Raw genomic sequence first — 14,801 nt, 5'->3', positions numbered from 1 at the left:
GCTGCCTTTCTTTGTACTTTTTCCATGTATTACGTCAGTCCTATCTGGTGAGGATCCCACACCGCGCAGCAGTATTCTAAAAGAGGACGGATAAGCGTAGTATAGGCAGTCTACTTAGCAGATCTGTTACTTTTTCTAAGTGTTCTGCCAATAAAACGCTAGTTGAATTTACGGCATTTAGATTAGACTGATTTATTGCGTTATCGTTATTAGGGTCAACTGCCACTTTTTGCACCATTCAGATATCTTTTCTAAATCGTTTTGCAGTTTGTTTTGATCTTCTGATGACTTTATTAGTCAATAAACGACAGCGTCGTCTGAAGACGGCTGCTCAGATTGTCTCCCAAATCGTTTCTACAGATAAGGAACAGCAAAGGGCCTATAACACTACCTTGGCAAATGCCAGAAATCACTTCTGTTTTACTCGATGACTTTCCGTCAATTACTACAAACTGTGACCCCTCTGACAGGGAATCACAAATCCAGTCACATAACCGAGACAATAGTCCACATGTACGCAATTTCACTATGAGCCGCTTGTGTGGTACAGTGTCAAAAGCCTTCTGGAAATCCAGGAATACAGAATTGAATTGATGTGAAATCCCTTGTCAATAGCACTCAGCACTTCATGTGAATAAAGAGCTAGCTGTGTTTCACAAGAACGATCCTTTCTAAATCCGTGTTGACCGTGTGTCAATAGAACGTTTTCTCGGACGTAATTCATAATGTTCGAACACAATATATGTTCTAAAATACTGCTGCAAATCGACGTTAACGATATGGGCCTGTATCTTAGTGCATTACTCCTACCACCTTTCTCGAATATTGGTGTGACCTGTGCAACTTTCCAGTCTTCGGGTACAGACCCTTCGTCGAGCGAATGGCTCTGTACAATTGTTAAGTACGGAGCTAATGCATCGGCATACTCCGAAAGGAACGTAATTGGTACACAGTCTGGACCAGAAGACTTGCTTTTATTAAGTGATTTAATTTGCTTCACTACTCAGAGGATATTTACTTCTAGAGCTCTGATCCTGGGTTCTGTATAGTTTGTTCCTCACATCATAAATGCTATAGTAAGCATTCAGAATGAATCGCCTAAAGCTCGCATTGCAAATATTGCGGAAATGAAAAGTGCTGTCAATGTGTGGTTTTTGCAGAGCGGATTGAAGGTCACTGGCTCATATTGTTAGCTAATTGACAGACTGTAATAATACTTACAAGGGAACCTCCCCATCGCACCCCCCTCAGATTTAGTTATAAGTTGGCACACTGGATAGGCCTTGAAAAACTGAACACAGATCAATCGAGAAAACAGGAAGAAGTTGAGTCGAATTATGAAAAAATTAGTAAAATATACAAACTGAGTAGTCCATGCGTAAGATGGGCAACATCAAGGATAGTGTGAGCCCAGGAGCGCCGTGGTCCCGTGGTTAGCGTGAGCAGCTGCGGAACGAGAGGTCCTCGGTTCAAGTCTTCCCTCGACTGAAAAGTTTACCTTCTTTATTTACGCAAAGTTATGATCTGTCCGTTCGTTTATTGACGTCTCTGTTAAGTGTAATAAGTTTAGTCTCTGTGTTTTGCGACCGCACCGCAAAACCGTGCGATTAGTAGACGAAAGGACGTGCCTCTCCAATGGGAACCTAAAACATTTGATCGCAAGGTCATAGGTCAACCGATTCCTCCACAGGAAAACACGTCTGATATATTCTATACGACACTGGTGACGGTATGTGCGTCACATGACAGGAATATGTTGTCGACCCACCTAACTTGTACACTTGGCGAATGGGTAAAAAGATTCTTCTACCCTGCCCGATTTAGATTTTCTTGTGGATGTGATAATCACTCCCAAAAAAGTGATGAAAACATAAGAGTTTGTCACATAAACTGCAACAAATGAATGCAACAGTTTCACAGTCGCACAGTTTTCCCTGTGCTCTGTCAAAACATACGTTTTAAACGTTTTCAAATTTTTCCGTGTGTAGACCGTCAAATCCGGCATATGTACAAGCAAATCTGAACATGTCGTCGATTTTGGAGAGTGAAGTTGATTATGTGAGAGTGCCTTAACTTTGATAATTGTCTGAAAATAAAAAATTAAACTTTTCACTCGAAAGAAGATTTGAACCAAGGGCCTCTCGTTCCGCAGCTGCTCCCGCTAACCACGGGACCACGGTGGTCCTGAGCTGACGCTGTCCTTGATGTTGCCTACGTTCCACATGGACTACTCAGTTTGTATATTTTGTTTATTTTTTTTCATAGTTCCACACAAATTCTTCCTGTTTTCTCGATTGATCTGTGGTCAGTTTTTCAAGGCCTATCCACTGTGCAAACTTATAAATAAATCTGAGGGGGGTGCGATGGGGAGGTTCCCTTGTTAGAAAGTGTATTTTTTGTGTAAACGTACACTTTTTTTCAATGGACCAATGCCTATAGTGATTAGTAAACTAAGAGAAGGGTAAATCAGAATGCCAGTGACGTTTGTCGCAGTATTCTAGTGCGAGTCGTTTATGAGATGCAGTGTTTTGAAAAGTCCCCACACTGACACCTGTACGACCCCTTTGGTAGCACACACAACAGAACAGTACGAGTGTACACATTAGTTATGTGGATTCTGACCAGTAACGAGACAACTGACCACCACAGCTCGCGTTCAGTGCGACTACCCGCAGTAGGAATATGACCTTCCAGTCCGGTATGGGACGGGACGACCGCTGCACACGTGGTAGCATTTCAGCGGAGGTGTCCGAGCAGGCTGCAGTAATACGTCTTCCCGCACCGTCGGGTGTAGTCGGTATGTCCTCTTAGACGGGGTCTCTCCCTTTACCCACAGAAATTAGTCTACGGGGGTCAAATTTGGGGAAATGGGTCAGCAAAAATAGGGGCCTCTGCGTCCGATCCGACGATTTGGAAACAGTTTGTGAAGACTGTAGTACGAGGGCATTTCGAAAAGTAAAGATACAATGGCTCGCAGTCCTTAAATACAACATTTATTTACAAAACATCGGTTGCATCTTATTAACTGGATTACTTGTTATTTTTCGACATAATCACCCCCGTTATCCAAACATTTGTTAAGTCTGTGCACAAGCTTTTGTATCCCACAGTCATAGAAGGTTGACGCTGTAACGGTACTGTGACTACCGTGCCTCCGCCAATACAAAGATATAATTTACGATCGCACCTGCAGAACAGCGCTGGCCAGCGACCGATTTTTATAAATAATTTTGTCCTTTTTTTTACTTTTGCGTAGGTGTTTGTTTTCAACAACTAATTGATTACTCTGTTGTCTTCATACGTTCAAGACGTGTATTTTTCGGCGCTGTGTTAAACATGCTTTTAAGTGGAAATTAAAACTATATTACGAAACGAAGTTATTTCAGTAGTGATTCGAAATGGTTATCGCCAAATTTATAAATTAATCCTGACAGTGACAACTTAAAGAAATTTTCATCAGACGGGGAACAAGAGGACCAGCAAACAATAAAAAAAAGGACATCCTACAAGAAAATTAAGAAGTATTCCAGACACAGCCACCAAGACTATATTATAATAAATACTACGTTTCTAACAGAATTACAACGTAAATTTCAATTTATTTCTGATGCTATTTCCTTACACTCGCTTTTTGTATTGTTGCCGACCCGGTCTGCTATTCACGGTCAAATTACAGCACTATCTCAATCGGTAATACGAAGTCCGCCTTATCCGTAACTTATTCCATCAAAATTCAAAACCCAATCAGATTTTCTATTTTGTATTTTCACGGCAGAACCCCGAGCAAAGGAAACACTACACCGCCTGTTTTCGGAACCACATTTCAACTTCATCTTTCATCTCTTCATCGTAGTAGAATGATTTTCCACCAAGACGTGACTTCAGGTAACGGACGACACGAAGGTCTGTGGACGCAAGGTCCGGGCTGTATGGCGGATGGTCCAATACGTCCAATTTGAATTGTTTGATTAGTGCTTTGGTTACGAGCACTGTGTGAGACCGAGCGCTGTCACGAAGCGAGCGGACTCCACTCGTCCGCATTCCCCTGCATTTGTTTTGAATTGCCCTTCGATGACGTTTCAACGTCTGGCAATATGCAGCAGCATTAATTGTTGTTCGAGGAGGCATAAATTCCAACAGAAGACTGCCTTGTCTGTCCCAAAAACCAGAAGCCAAGATATTCTTCGCTGAAATCGACGTTTTGCATTTCTTGGAATTTGGTGAATCCGAATGACTCCATTATATTGACTGTTGCTTGGATTCAGGTGTATGGTGATAAATATACCAAGGAGACTCATTAAGTCCTTTCTGGTTCTGCCTTCCTCTGAACCCACTATACAACATGCTAAATAATACAAATTATGGATATATTATTACTGGAACATGCCAACACAAAATCACACATTTGCTGTACATGGATGACCTAAAACTACTGGCAGCAACAAATCAACAACTCAACCAATTACTAAAGATGACAGAAGTATTCAGCAATCATATAAATATGGCTTTCGGAACAGACAAATGTAAGAAAAATAGCACAATCAAGGGAAAACACACTAAACAAGAAGATTACATATTGGATAACCACAGCGACTGCATAGAAGCGATGCAAAAAACAGATGCCTCTAAATATCTAGAATACAGACAAAAAATAGGAATAGATAATACAAATACTAAAGAAGAACTAAAAGAAAAATATAGACAAAGACTAACAAAAATACTGAAAACAGAATTGACAGCAAGAAACAAGACAAAAGCTATAAATACCTATGCTATACCAATATTGACCAACTCATTTGAAGTAGTGAAATGGAGTAACACAGACCTAGAAGCACTCACTCAATACACTTACACGATCACAATGCCTCAAATATAGAATACATCACATACATTCAGCAACTGAAAGATTCACATTAAGCAGAAAGGAAGGAGGAAGGGGATTTATCGACATAAAAAAACTACATTATGGACAGGTAGACAATTTAAGAAAATTCTTTATAGAACGAGCAGAAACTAGCAAAATACACAAAGCAATCACTCGTATAAATACATCGGCTACACCACTGCAATTTCATAACCAGTTCTACAACCCTTTAGATCATATAACATCAACAGATACGAAGAAAGTAAATTGGAAAAAGAAAACACTACACGGCAAGCACCCTTATCATCTAACACAGCCACACATCGATCAAGACACATCCGACACGTGGCTAAGAAAAGGCAATATATACAGTGAGACGGAAGGATTTATTATTGCAATACAGGATCAAACAATAAACACCAGATATTACAGCAAGCATATTATTAAAGATCCCAATACCACAACAGATAAATGCAGACTTTGCAAACAACAAATAGAAACAGTAGATCACATCACAAGCGGATGTACAATACTAGCAAATACAGAATACCCCAGAAGACATGACAATTTAGCAAAAATAATACAACAACAGCTTGCCATACAACATAAACTAATAAAACAACACCTTCCCACATACAAGTATGCACCACAAAATGTACTGGAGAATGATGAATACAAATTATACTGGAACAGAACCATTACAACAGATAAAACAACACCACATAACAAACCTGACAACATACTCACTAATAAAAAGAAGAAATGAACACAACTAATCGAAATATCCATACCCAATACAACAAATATACAGAAGAAAACAGGAGAAAAAATTGAAAAATACATCCAACTGGCTGAGGAAGCCAAGGACATGTGGCATCAGGATACAGTTGACATTATACTGATTATACTATCAACTACAGGAGTCGTACCACACAATATCCACCAGTACATCAACGCAATACAGCTACATCCAAACATATATATACAACTACAGAAATCTGTAATTATTGATACATGTTCAATTACCCGAAAGTTCCTAAATGCAATGTAACATATACCATACAGGTTAAAGGAAGTCACACTCGATCAAGGTCCGCGTCACTTTCCATTTTTAACCAGACATAACGTCTGAGACAAGAAAGAAATAATAATAATAATAAGAATAATAATAGATAATGTAGAGAGATACTTCACATTTCAAATTTATTACTTTTGTTGGAGACGTTGCATTTCAGCTTCACAAATGAAATCAGAGAATGTACACATCATGTCAGTCAGTGAAACATAATCAGCTCACCTCTGAGGTACGCATAACCCCGACGCAGTCACCTTCAGACAGCTTCTCCAAGTCTTCGCCATACACCTCCACGATAGACTGGCCGTCTTTGAGCACTGAAGTCCCTGATAGAATCTGCAACCAAAAAGGCCAGGCTACAGCACCACTATACCTTATTACGTACACTGACAAAAACTGCCACAAATAATGCAGAAAGATGGGTTACAACACGAGATAACTGCAAAAAACTGGTTCACATTCAATGAAAAGTAAATTAAATGACATTTAGGGGCAGCTAGTATTATTTATTTTAAGATACATAATAATAATAATAATAATAATAATAATATACACATCAAAAAAAGTTTTGCATCAACCCAGTTATCAGAAGCCCTGAAGATAGACATTGAATGTGGATATTGTATCACAGACACACTCCCTTTGACTCTTCAGAGATATCACTAAACCCACCAAAAGATGTAAACAACCATGCACGAGCAGCGCCTCTGTGATGAAGGGGGTCCAACAGCCGATCAGTTCGTCATTCCACCAGGAAGGAGACACATGGCTCGTGTTGTCTGTAGTTCAACCATGCCTAGACGGACAATACTGCAGTTAAATTGCTGTCCGCATCATTAATTTGTGCCAGGAAAGGCTATCAACAAGGGAAGTGTCCAGGCATCTCGGAGTGAACCAAAGCGATGTTGTTCGGACAAGGAGGAGGTACAGAGAGACAGGAACTGTCGATGACATGCCTCGCTCAGGCCGCCCGAGAGCTACTACTGCAGTGGATGACCGCTACCTACGGATCATGGCTCGGAGGAACCCTGACAGCAACACTACCATGTTGAATGATGCTTTTGTGCAGCCACTGGATGTCGTGTTACGAATCAAACTGTGCGCAATAGGCTGCGCGATGCCCAACTTCACTCCCGATGTCCGTGGCGAGGTCCATCTTTGCAACCACGACACGGTGCAGTGCGGTACAAATGGGCCCAATGACATACTGAATGCACCGCTAAGGACTGGCATCACGTTCTCTTCACCGATGAGTGTCGCACATGTCTTCAACCAGACAATCGTCGGAGACGTGTTTGGAGGCAACCCGGTCAGGCTGAACGCCTTAGACACACTGTCCAGCGAGTGCAGCAAGGTGGAGGTTCCCTGCTGTTTTGGGGTGGCATTATGTGGGGCCGACGTACGCCACTGGTGGTCACGGAAGGCGCCGTAACGGCTGTACGATACGTGGATGCCATCCTCCGACCGATAATGCAACAATATCGGCAGCATATTGGCGGGGCATTCGTGTACATGGACGACACTTTTTGCCCACATTGTGCACATCTTGTGAATGACTTCCTTCAGGATAACGACGTCGCTCGACTAGAGTGGCCAGCATGTTCTCCAGGCACGAACCCTATCGCACATACTTGGGGTAGATTGAAAAGTGCTGTTTATGGACGACGTGACCCACCAACCACTCTGAGGGATCTACGCCGAATCGCCGTTCAGGAGTGGGGTAATGTGGACCTACAGTGCCATGATGAACCTGTGGATAGTATGCCACGAGAACTACAGGCATGCATCAATGCAAGAGGACGTGCTGTTTGGTATTAGAGATACCGGTGTGTACAGCAATCTGGACCACCACCTCTGATGGTCTGTTTGTACGGTGGTACAACATGCAGTGTGTGGTTTACATAAGCAATAAAAAGGACAGAAATTATGTGAACTTTAAAATTTTCCCGGCAAATTGACTGTTCAAACAAATTTCAGGCTTGCAGCTAGTCGTCGTTCAATACTTTGCACGATATTTCAGCTGGGCACCTGCCAGTCATCTTCAGGTGTGCCGTCGCAGAATGGCGAAAACTTCCTCCGTTCCGCAATATATAGCGTACTGTAGCTACTCTGCGCATGCGTCGAAAACTTGATAGATGAACCACACTGCCCGCCGGCAGCGCCCTCGCTGGTGGAATAGCGGAACAGTCGCCCTCTGCGTTGCTGTTTGCCACGGCCGTGGACGCACTCTGTGGTCTTCGATTTGAGCAAATCGTGGAGATGATGGGATTCCGTGCACTGTCCAGCTGGTAGCCGCTGTCACGGTTTAACAGATTTTCCGCCAGTCGTATTTCTACGGATTCTTTAATAATGGAGTCCCAGAAAGACGTTGCTGTGGACAAAATCATTGTTTTCTCATACTCCATTGAATGTCCAATAGAAATACAATGTTCAGCGATAGCGGACTTGCTCGGCTGCAAAAGGCGGGTGTAACGTCAATGTTCAGTGCAGCGTTCTTTCACGGTGCGCGTGGTTTGACCTATGTAAGCCATACCACACTGGCACGGTATCTTGTAAATTCCGGCCTTTCATAGTAACAGACTGTCCTTAACTGATCCCACAAGGTCCGCAATCTTCGACGGTGGGCAGAAAACCACTTCTACCTGAAATTTTCGGAGGATTCTTGCTATTTTAAACGAAGTGTTGCCAACGAAAGGAAGAAAAGCTAAAGATTGTTCCGGCGTGTTCTCCTCTTTATTCACTTCCTGCTTCTTAGTTTTAAATGTTAGTGCCCTGTTAATCTGCCAGATGGAATACCCATTTTTGCTGAATACTGTCTTTAGGTTCTGGAACTGAGGTGACGAAAAACTTTTTTTTATGTGTGTAATAATAGTAATAATAATAATAAAATTAATAATAATAATATTATATGCAAATGGACAACCATGTCTGCTCTTCATTTTTAGGAAAGATCTGAGAATGATGGAAAGAAATGAACAATTCAAGATTAGAAAATGGAGTGAATCTAGGCTACAGATTTATGAACATTACAATCAACTGTTTAGTCTTTGTAGATGAAATGAAATGATTTTATGGCATTGTTGGCCGGGAGGCCCCATTCGGGAGAGTTTAGCCACCGTATTGCAAGTCCTTTTTAGGTGACGCCACTTTAGTGACTTGCGAGTCAATGACGATGAAGGACACACAACACCCAGTCCCCTGCCGGGAATCGAACCCGGGCCCCCTGCACGGTAGGCGGCAACGCCACCGCTACGCTTCGGATGCAGACAGCCCCTGTAGATAATCTTTCCAGACTGCGTAGATACAGCAGTAAAACAGCTTAACCAGCCAAAGACACGGGCAGCGAAGGCTGGGCTTCAAATCCCCTTCAAAAAGACACACTTCATGGCACACAAAATCAGTGCCAAGATTACTGTACGTGAAAATAGAAAAAAGGAAAAAGGAAAGTTTAAACACGTAAGTGACTGGATAGAGCATAAGCTATCACAGAAGGATCTTCATGACACACACCTACAATAAGAAATCTTTGTCCTCAAATGCCAAAAAGAGGCACTACTGTGTTGTCATTTGACAGAAGAATCTGCACGTGACAGATTATGACAATGAACAAGAACTGTCTAATGGACGTACTTAAGACCAAAGAAAGATTTTCAGAAAAATTCTGTGTTTTATCGAAGGAAACAGACGGGTACAGATCAATATACAGAGAAACTCCTATTTTACATTTCTGTGCAGTCCAGACTAAAAAAACACAGAACTGAGGATAACGCAGAATCGAGGAAAATGTTAAACGCCCCAACTCCCCCCGAATATGAGTATAAGCAAATTTACTTGGCATATACGATTAAAATCGCAATACTCTCCAATATTTCACATACAATCTGTATAAGTGAAGGAAATTAAATGTGCAATACAACGATTATACAATAATCTGTGATATTGGGTCTAATCAGTTCTTTAAAAAATCACAGATGTGTAACAGCAAGTAAAGAACTCGTCAAAGAATTTGTAACTGGCCGAGCGTTTTCTACAAGACTCAGTGTTTGAATTTAAAAGCTTGACGACTGATACTGTATCCAAACACAGTACATCCAAAATGCGTGCAAAAGGATGAGACTGAGTTGTAAGTGGCACACGAAAGGGTGGTGGGTGGGTCCCTCCTTTAAGTATTAGCTGGGCCCCAGACACTTTGCGACGACTGTCTCGTTTTTTTCAGTGCCGCTGCAACTTAGCAGTAGTTGTTCCATAACAGCGCATCGAAGCTAAATATTGCAAGTCGTGTCGGCAACACTGATCGTGGATTACGTCAGTATTTCCTCTCTCACACCTTCCCTCTCCACAATGGCCTAAAATATTCCCTTAACTCTGCCACCGTCCGTGGTGCGACCTGTCTGTCTTTTGTGCCACTTGTAACTCGTTCAATCGAGCGAGATGTGAAGCGAGAACTTAGAACCGAGGTAAACTTTACTGTGAAGAAATGTAAAATTTGGGAATTTCTAGCATCGATCTTATGGGCTTTTCACAGGGGTAGGAATTTATGGCATAGAATAGAGAAAAACTTAAAATTGGAGAATATAAAATCAAAGTTCTTCCATAAACAAAAAGAAGGATTGTGTTTTATGGTCACGTGTCATGAAGGGGCCCAGAAACGACATCTAAAATGGTAGTAACCCACTTTTAAGATAAGAAAAACGAAAGGGAAACTGTTCACAGAGGCTGAAAAGAATCTACAAGAACTTGAAACTTCCTAGAGGTATCAGAGAGCGTGATTCGCTTGAGGAATAATAACAAACGTACAAAGGTATCCAAGAAAAGAAAAAGCAGAAGGCAGAGTAAAGTCAGCAGAGTCACAGAATTAACAAAGCCAGGTGTTTTGGCTGCACTTGTGTTTAAGATAGTGTGGGATGTGTGTCGCCTACACTATTTTCACTGCAGAATGTATATTGATGTTATACGTTCAGAAAATATACGTAAGGAAACCAGTGTTTGGTGATATTTTATAGCTGATAATACTGACAGAACACAGTAAAAGTGCTCAGCAGATGTGATCACTTATGAGATGTGATGAAAAAGCAACAGGAAATTTTTAATTTCACGGGCTCCATACATCCGACCTTTTATCTTCTTGGTACACATGTTACTGACGTACATTCATATTTTCACATGTTTTTAACACTTAATTTACTGCTGACAGTTCAAAAGGTTATTGGTGACAATACAGAAGAAGTAAAGAAACCTGTTCCGGAGAATTGCCGAGTCGCCATCAGAGAGGTTGCCTATCAAGTCTGCTATGCTTTCACTCATGCCTAGCTTTTTTTTTTTTTTGGGGCACGAATGCCAAGCAAAGAAGTTCGTTCCAAAACACGCTAATTTCGACCAAAAAAAAAAAAACATCGGTAGAAGGATATTATTCGGAAATTGCAGAATCGAGTCGATGACGATCAAGAAGTTCTAAAGAGGGTTAAAAAGGGTGATGAAACACGGGTACAAGAGCACAAAGTCAAAACTGAGACCCTGTCGGGCTGACGGAAACTACCCGAAAAAAATTTGACAATTTCAATCACACGTGAAGGTTCTTCTCACTGGTTTCTACAATTGCAGTGGGACAGTACACCAAGAGTTCCTGCCTTATTGCCATTTGGTAAATAAGGAAAACTATCTCGAAGTCGTGCACAATTTGAGTGAATCAATCTAAAAGAAAACTACCAGAACTGTGGCGAAACAACTCGTGTAAATCACATCACGATAATGCCCCTGCTCACACCTCGATACTAGTTCACAATTTTTTGGGGGGAAAAAAAGAAAAGAATGGTACGTCGCTTCAGCGACCGTATTCGCCTGACACAGTCTCCCGTGAGTTCTTTCTATTCCCAAGGACGAAGAGAATTGCGAAAGGACACTGTTTTGCCACCACTGATGAGACAAAAACAGACTTTCCAAAGGAGCAGAATACCGTAACAAAAAGTTAGTTTGGGAAGAGCTTCTGAGACTGGAAAATGTGACAGCACAAGTGTATTATATGGGGGTGGTGAGGGGGGGGGGGGGCGGGGCGGCAGATTATTTGAATGGCACAGAGTTAATGTCAGCGAATAAGTAAAGTTACTTTGACAAAAACGAATTCCGTTACTTTTTGATCACACCTCCTATACGACAGTGATATGTTGGAAGGTGTAATTACGTTGCCCAACGAAAGAGGTGAAGCCCAGGACAGGTGTACTTTTTTTTAGGTTCCAGTCGACCACAACTGACCACCACGTGGAAGGATCGGCGTGTTCTGCACCGAGCATATCGTAGCCCCTCCGTTCAGGAACGAACAATCGACTCCCTGCAACACTCTCCGTCAGTCGGAGAGACTGGCAGCATTTGCACTACGGAGATTATTGTCACGCACTGTAGCAAGACTTTGAATTTCGCCGCACTACAGTACTTCCCTCAGATATAAATTATACTGTCGCAACTGTATGAGCGCTCGATGGTAGAGAAAATATTTATAAGAAAATGAAGGTACAAAAATTGTAACTCTTTTGTCTCTCGAGAGCGGAAGCTTAACTTACTTATTAGCTAGTCTTGGTCGGATTAAGATGAAAAAACTAATTGATGTGTAGACGTATTGTGGAAGTTGGTATGAAATTCAGAAGATGGAAGTAGCAATGTAAAATAAATTGCATTCAATACCAAGATGGTTTTGATTTGTATAAATTAGTGATTCCTGGGCGATTGCGAGATTTCAGAGCAGCTACTACTTTTCACCCAGAAATGAAGTAGGAGATTTTTGAAGACCTGGACGCCGCACGAAAGAAGACATGTTAACATGGTAAAGGATGAACTCTTACCTACGCCATTTCCCCCTGTCAGTTACATTTTGTTATTCTCTGTTCTTTTTTCAAATAATTTTTGTAGTGGAAATTGGTTTGACTTTTGCTCAGAAACGCCACAAGGACCACCCCGACAATAGCTTTTCCAAATCACGAAGTCCGATAACTTTTCTGTAATACGAAGTCTGATTTGCATTTCATTCTTTCCCTTTTTCACGGTCATTAACGATTTTAAAACCCCCTTTTTATTCACCATTTCTTACCATCTTTTCAATCTTTTCTTTTCTTCTCTTTTTCTTTTTTATTAAACACTACAACTGGCTCCCGCGACAGGACGCAATCTTCGGATGTGTCGTTTTTGAGCAAATTTGAAACTTTAATTTGCATTTTTTCCCAACAGAGAATAACCAAAAATCCTGAAGTTTAAATAGTAACTAAAAGACCAACTTTATTGTACCTAAGCAAATGATTATACAACAATATTGTAAAGAATTTTTGTAACTAATTCAATCTGTTTTTCTTTGCATGGCATATATTGCTGCAAAACTGTTATTTTGAGACCTTTTGGTGGTTATCCGATGGAGATGTATTAAGAAAATCCATATTTTGACATACGATTTACGCAGAAGTGATTGACCAGCCGCTGCAGGACAGAAAATTTAATGGTGAGTCACACAATTATGTTTCATTCAAGCATTCAATAGCCAACTGCAGAATCCATTTTTCCATTCCCACATATCCTGTTGTTTTCTTCTAGATTTTTCCAAAATTATCTATCTCTATTGTAGTCTGTGGTAATTATAGTACTGTTGTAGCAGATGAAGATCGTGAATTTGACTGCCAAACAGTCATTTGTTACGAAAAATTTTGTCCGCCCTGCTGCATCTTTCTCAACCATTGTTTGCAATAGAGCAATCATTTACATTGACAAGAAAATATTTCAACCTAAATTTGAGTCAAATCTTTATTAATCAGACTTATATTATTCCCTTTTTGACTTACGATTATACATCCTATTACAATGGAACGCGGTAAGGTAGAGATAGTTTCGGCAGATGAGTTAAGTGAAGTAGATTCATCTTTCAACCAACAAGAAAGTCCCACTACAACACACAGGGTGCCACTATCGCCACAACACGAACGGCCGCATTCGGAGTGCTGGCGTGGCCCGGAAGGACCAACTGACGACAAATGTGTCGCACCGCGTCTGGAGACGAATCGCAGTTCTGTGCTACCTAGATGACCGCCGTCAAGGAGTAAGGCGGCGACCGGGCGAGAAGTCTCGTTCTGCCGACGTTTTGGAGATGTGGAGCGACATCGCCCTTGACACCACAGATCGGAGAGCCACCTGGTAGAGCTTCGGGGCACACCCGGTAGCGACCGCATCCTCACGTGTCTTTTCCTACAATAGTATAGAGGTACCTTTTCTCGACGGGACGGTGCCCATCCACACACGGCACTCGTGTCTAAGAAGTGTGTGCGAGATACTCGCGTCAACCGAGTCGTAATGTCAGTATCGGGCACATCGAGGGCGAGTTACAACAATTCCCGATGGGCTTATCGCGGCAGAAAACACGACGGCCTTACGACACCCTTCCCGATCGAATCTGAGCACGCGTAAGGTCTTTCGATAAAATGTCGATATATAGGGGCAATATTTTTTCCCTCAATATGTCAATATCGAAATTGCAGTTTGAGGGCAGATATTTTTATTTTATATTTTTCTGCAATATTCAGTATATATTTGAAACTATAGCAGAACAATTTTACTTTCACTGCGTGAAGAAGTCTTACTACTTTTTGAGGTTTCATCATGGCCAGTCTTTCTCTTTGACTCCGTCAAGCAAGTAGAGGTGACACAAAGTAGTAGTCCAATTGCATGGGAGGGGGGTGGGGGTAGGGGGTTAGCAGTGCGAACAGAATAACGAGTTTTCCGACGCGAAGGAACGGCACACGAGTTGCGTTAAAAAAAAACAATCTCTGCTTGGTGCTACCAACAAGAACTGTGACGTTCAGCTTTGCTGCGTAAGTTTGTCACTCCATTCGT

General features: G+C 41.6%; 1 protein-coding gene across 1 annotated transcript in view; it reads right to left on the bottom strand.

Moving 5' to 3' along the window:
* LOC126426594 (neuralized-like protein 4) overlaps nt 1-14,801 on the bottom strand; it is a 294,930-nt gene that overhangs the window by 239,655 nt on the left and 40,474 nt on the right. Inside the window, exon 3 of the mRNA XM_050088488.1 lies at nt 6,162-6,275. Coding sequence (XP_049944445.1) covers nt 6,162-6,275 — 114 coding nt within the window. The remainder of the gene's footprint in view (nt 1-6,161; nt 6,276-14,801) is intronic.

This window comes from Schistocerca serialis, chromosome 11 (assembly GCF_023864345.2).
Source record: "Schistocerca serialis cubense isolate TAMUIC-IGC-003099 chromosome 11, iqSchSeri2.2, whole genome shotgun sequence".
NCBI classification, from domain to species: Eukaryota; Metazoa; Arthropoda; class Insecta; order Orthoptera; family Acrididae; genus Schistocerca; species Schistocerca serialis.
The sequence above is the reverse complement of the archived record's forward strand: the minus strand, read 5'-3'. Positions and strand labels throughout refer to the sequence as shown.